General features: G+C 51.0%; 1 protein-coding gene across 1 annotated transcript in view; it reads left to right on the top strand.

Annotated features, from left to right (window-relative positions):
* The first annotated feature begins 924 nt into the window (after nucleotides 1–924).
* PDGFC (platelet derived growth factor C) overlaps nucleotides 925–6,000 on the top strand; it is an 874,104-nt gene continuing 869,028 nt past the window's right edge. The window contains exon 1 of the mRNA XM_078676981.1: nucleotides 925–1,886. Coding sequence (XP_078533107.1) covers nucleotides 1,760–1,886 — 127 coding nt within the window. The 5' untranslated portion in view covers nucleotides 925–1,759. The remainder of the gene's footprint in view (nucleotides 1,887–6,000) is intronic.

Below are 6,000 nucleotides of genomic sequence, written 5' to 3'. Positions count from 1 at the left end.
ATCCACTTACCCTGACTAGAATAAGGGTTCCTACTTGGACAAAGCCACTGCCAGCTACAGACACCCATTTCTACCAATGTTTGTGTTAGGTTGAGTTTTATTTGTACTGTAATAAACATGCCTGTTTACCCATAATCAGTCTGGTGACTAGTCAGTGATTCGTTTGGGTTTGAGGGGGCGTTGTCCTATTGCCTTTATCTTTTTCTTTGACCCTGTCCTCTACACTGCATTTTTTTTAATGTTGCTCTACATAAATACCCCACAGATATACACATGACTTGAAGGAGTTGAAACCAAGAGTCGAGTAAGGTCAACGGATTCTTCCCAGAACGGATGCAACCTTGTTCATACACATCAGTGCTTCTTAGGTGGGGCTTTTTTATTTAACGTGACTTGATATTTCACCTTTTCCCGCCCTTCTGTTTCAGGTGCGTAACGCGGATGCTGCCATTGTTCACGCTTGGAAAGAGCGCTTCGGGCATTGGATTTCTGTGTTCTAGGCCCTTCTCTTTCTCTCTCTCCGCATTACCGGAGCGAGCACCTGTTGTGTGTCACCATTTGGCAGTCTGAGTTTACAGCCAAAGTCAAGAGGGGGGCGAGGAAGGGAGAGACCTTGAGTAACTCCCAGCCCGTCACTCCTTCGTGCAGGGCCGTGCCCCGCGTTGCCTACGAGGAACAGTGCATTTGGCACGGCTTCAGCCCCCCCCCCCCCCCCCCACCCCCCATCTCTGACACTTGCACAAGCCAACGTCAAGGGGGAGAAGGAGCGAGCAGAGCTCCTTGCAGCTACTTCCAGTTGTGCATTCCTCTTCCCCACAGGGTTATGCCCGCTGCTGCCTGACAGGAGAATATTTGGCAGGGCAGCAGCCTCCTCCCTCTCCCCCTCTGACCAATGCACGTCTCAGACTTTCTGCTCCGAGCTCTGGGAAATCGAAGGCTGGGTGAAGCCCCGTGTCCCGAAAGCAGCGCGGGCACCGGCGCACCCACTTCAAGGGAGGGGGTGACAACAGCAGCTCGGCGGCCCATATCAGCACGAGCCAACCTCGCCAGGGAGGGGCAGCGCGAACTTTTTTGTCGTTTGTTGCGTTTGTTTTTGTTTTGCTCCCGTGCCATAAGGAGCTGGCGGCGAGAAGAAAGGCAGGAGGTGTGAGAGGAAAGCCCTTGCTTGCCCGCAGGGCATGTGTGCTGAGGGTTACATTCTCCTCCTCCCGGAGGGAGGGCAGCAGCCGCACTCCAGCTTCCTCGGCGCCCAGTGACGGACGACCTACACGTGAAAACTTTGCAGGAGTTTAGTGCCTCCTGGCACTGCGCGCGCTGGCTGGCTTCTTGCGGATTCTCCGTCACTTTGGCCGCTTGAACGTTGCTCAGGGGAGCAGAGAGTCACCATCGGGGGGAAATCCGTTTGGTGTTTTTGTGAACACTCCGCCAGCTCTGCGCACTGTGGCCGACTGCTCCTGTGACAGGTGTCCCCTCGCAGCAGAAGCGGCGTCCAGCGGCTCTCCGGAATTTGGTGGCCTCTCCCTCGGTGCTGGGCAGCTGACCTGGTGGTCGGACGGGTTCTCTGACCCCCTCTTTTCGCGTCAAGCTGGAGAGAGGAGGGGGCTGCGGGATCGAGAGCGGGGTGGCCTTGGATGGGAGCCCGGCAGCGTCCTGCCCGTCTCCGCTGCCCATGCTGCCAGGCCCGGCCCGGCTCCCAGGGTGACTCTGAGCGTGCCGTCCTCGAGTGCCTCTCTGACCCGTGTGCACCCAGCTCTTCCAAATGACCCCTCTGGCGCCTGCCCTGCTCCTCCTCCTAGCCTCTGCCCTGCGCCTCCAGCAGCATGGATCCCGGGCGGAATCCAACCTCAGCAGCAAGCTGCACACCAGCAGCGCCAAGGAGCAGAACGGTAAGGTGGCTGCTGCCTGCCCTTGTTTATGTTACAACTTCTGCTACAAGTGTGTGTGTCCTCAAATGCATCAGAGAGTGCTTTGTTAGGCTGTCCCATTCTAACTTTAGGCTGGTGCGCTTTTTCTGCGTAAATTATGCTACAATCGTCTATGCTTCCTATGCACGCGCACTTTCCTCAAATAAAAGGCGTACAACTTTTTTTCTCATCTCTTCGATATTCCCACGTGCGTTATTCTGGGGGCCTTTATACACGATGGTTTTCCCTGAATCCCGTTGTTTCTTTGTTTCGTTGATTTTGGTGACACTGTTTCAGATCGCTCTAAATGACCTTGCATGCTTTTAAACACCTGGTGGCGGGATGGGGCAGCTGGTGGGACCTACGCACTGGAGAACAGCCAGCCAAGCCTTTCCCGTCCCGCCAGGGACTATCCCCAGTTGGAAACATTTCTGATGTTGGATGAGATCCCAATAGTTCACTCCTTTTGAGGAATGCAGACGATGGTTGTGAGGAGAAGGCATGTGCCATGTGCCCGCTTCACGTGGCCCCTTCTTTGTGGGAGGGAGGGTGGGTGAGGGTTATGCTTGCAGTCCTGCTGTTTCCAAGCGTTTACCCGCCATCACTCTCTGACACCTCTCTACCTCCCTCGTTTATGGCGTGGACGGCGCCCCCCTTCACCCGGCTGGCACGCTGAATTGGAAACCTGTCTCTTTTGCGTGTGTTTGTTTAAACTCAGGTCGCCCGGGTCCATTTGAATGAGATGTATGTTGTCCGCGTGCTGGAAACGAGCTAATCCTGCTTAGGAAATGAGAATCGCCGAGCTTTCAAGTGTACCTGAGCTGTGTGGAAAGCCCTCCGATGGCAGCTCCCAAGGGCAGGGCGCAGAAAGGCCCTTTCATACTTTCAGGGCATGCTCCAGGGTGTGTAATTTGTTTAGCCCCTGAACTCGCTATGATTCACATTATTCAGCTTTCTATGAAAACAGCTTTTTGTTCCTTTTAAACCATACAGGCCTTTTTGTGCAGAATGCATTTCACGCATACCTTGGGGCACAGGGATCACGAGTTTAAAGTGACAGCCTGAAACAAAGGCCCTGCCCTTCACTGATGCTTACTTTGCAGCGAGGTTGCTCGGCTTGTGCTTGTGAAAACGCCACTACTAAGGAAGTATAGAAAAGTAACTGCCCTGAAAGATGTTCTTGGAAATCTAGAAATCCTGTTCAAGAAAAATATGCAGAAAGTCAAAGCACTCATCAATAAAACATTTTAACCAAGTGTTGGATTTAACATTACCCGGGAGTGCTTTAAACGACGTAAAAAAATAAGGTCCAGGCAGAGTGGCCATTCGCAGGCGTTTTGTGAATGGCGTGGGTAACGCAGTACGCAGATAACTTACGTGAACTGCGCAGATTAAAGCTGCCGCTCTCTAATGTGGTGACACGCGGCACCTGCAGGCTGCCAGGCCCGCTGATCAAAGACGAGCCCCGGATCAGCCTCTAATCAGAGCCGCGGCACATGGAGAGGGAGGGCGATCAAAAGAGCCCGAAGCCCGGCCCTGCTGCGCAGGAAACCGAGCAGACTGACCTTTGTCCTCACTCAGCACTCGGGAAGCTCGGTACCTGTGCGGCCGCCGCCTGATCGAACCAGGCAAAACGCCAGGGAGAGGAAGGGCAGCAATGCCCCGCTCTCCAAACAATGCATGCGAACGAGCACTTTACTTCATCTATCATCAGACTCGAAAACGTACCAGCACCCAAAACTCGCAGAGATCCACGCAGACAACCAAACCCACACAAACTCATAATGCACAATGAGCGGAAACGTAAACACACAAATACTCTTTTAACGCGCGCGCACACACAATTCGACACAACATCGACAAATACACAGATGCATACAAACACATACATACAAAATAAGGCACATATGCACATAAAAACGCACGCATAAACCGCACATCTATTCACGCACCTGACAATCACACAGACAAACATACATTCATTAATAATTTGATCAATTCCTGTTTATGTACATGAACTTGTGGCATAGAATGCTGCTAAGCACCACACAAAAGATACAACAAACTTCCTTATACACACAAAACACAGACTCTGAAAATGCAGATCTGAACATACTGACACAAACACGAACAGACGCAGCAACCCAAACAGGCCTTAACACAGAGCCATTGAGAGATGTGAACCCACAGATGCATAAAGCACACCTATCAATAGTGCAGTTGGTGCAGCGGCACCAGCGCACACCTGGTCTAACATTATGGCTGTGTGTTTGCTACCAAACTCTGTGTAGAGGGACAGCATGAGGGGCCAGGGATCCCTACCCAAGGCTCTGCAGGCACACATTTCATGCTGACACATTCCTTTTATTGATGTCTTGAGAAGGTTTGATAATGCATGGGCCTCAATCGAGGAGGCTGCAAAGTGGTAGACTAAATGAAGAGAACACACACACACATGACCAGAGACCCACACTGACTTACATCCAGATGCACAGACACACACAAAACACACGCGCAGTAGCATGCAGCGAATCTAAAAAGCCTCGTGACGTGATACCATACAACGCTTGTGGCATGTTGCGCTGAAGTGGTCTATTGCTTCAGCCAGAGTATTTCCTTTGAATGCACCAAGACCACTAATCACAGGCAAGTGAAAACCCGAGACTTCCACTGGCAGCCCCTCCGCGGTACGCAGTCGACAGTTCAGCCGGCATGTAGATAAGTCAGAAGCGCCTAGGCCGGCACACTACACGCCTAGGCCCGCGAAAACGCCAGGCTCCGATAAGGCCTTTCTTTAGGTATTTGGTTTCAGACAACTGGAAGGCCTTTCCCCTTATTATGAGTCTACAACAGCAAACAGTTTCCATGGGGAAGCCGTGCTCATGTGTGTCCTGGCCGAGGAATACCGGGCTGCAGACAGTTTTAAAGAATGTCCCAATTCACTCCCAGCTGAAACACCGTGTACCACGAGCAATAAAAACATTGTTTAACGTTTTTTTATACTCTGCTCGGGTAGTAAATAATGCTGACAGCAGTTCAGGCTAGCTGCAGACTGGTAGGAGGGTTAGAAGCTTTTCAGCTGGCGCTTGAAAAAGCAGTTTTTCCCCTTTGTTCACACGTGAGCCTTTCTTGACTATGAGGAAAGGCGTGACCCCCCCCCCCCCCCCGCTACATAATTGTATGTGCATTTACACCACAGCGAGTTAAAACCTGCTTTGCTTTTAGCTTTGTTGACATTCCAGAAGCGTGTTTAATAGAAATGGTTACATATTGTGTGTGATCTCCTAAATGAAGGCTGCGTTCCGTGTGTCACTGTGATTCATTGCTACCTGAGCACAGCTCTCTGCTGCCATAAGGTAGAGGCAGGGGCAGTGACGAGCATTCCCACCCTGTGCATGTCTGCAGCTGAGCACTGACCTGTGTCCGCCGAGAGCCCGGGGACGGGGAATAGCTTCAATGCAGCGGGAGCACCTGTCAAACATACTTTTTCTAACTTTACTCAGGAGAATAGGCATCAGTAGTGCATCAGGTGCAGTGGCACCAGGGCCTAGAGGCCTGAAGGGTACACTTAACCCTGCTCGTTGCTGCATTTTGCTAGATGTTCTGCAGCCAGGGGACTCATTTACCTTGCTTGCAAACTTAGTATGCCTTGGTATTTTTATCTTCGTCCCAATTCCAGGGAGATGTGTTGGTAATTGTCTAAGTCTCAGGGAGATTTGTCCAAGGGATTATCGAATCATCAATTTCAGAATACTCACTAATACCCCAGATGTCCCTGTAATGGATACAATTACCCACAGTGTGCCCTGTAATATATTAGAGTCCTCAAATTCCATTGGGATTTCTAGAACTACCTACATAGGTCAGGGGAAAGGATAGGTCTACCCAATAATCTCTCGAAATTGACACAAGCACCAGCAGAATTCCTAAAACGGATAGCCTCAAAAACAGAGATGTCCTTGGACTTGGTGATTCGATAATTCTTTGGACTTCCTCACCCCCAAAACAAACACAATCTTGCAGACGCTGCTGACGTCCTGAGGTGTTTAAAAAAAGAACATCATGGCTTTCGACTAGTTAGAGACTCCAAAGATGA

The sequence above is a fragment of the Lissotriton helveticus genome, chromosome 2_1 (assembly GCF_964261635.1).
Source record: "Lissotriton helveticus chromosome 2_1, aLisHel1.1, whole genome shotgun sequence".
NCBI lineage: Eukaryota > Metazoa > Chordata > Amphibia > Caudata > Salamandridae > Lissotriton > Lissotriton helveticus.
This window is presented reverse-complemented; position numbering and strand designations above follow the sequence as displayed.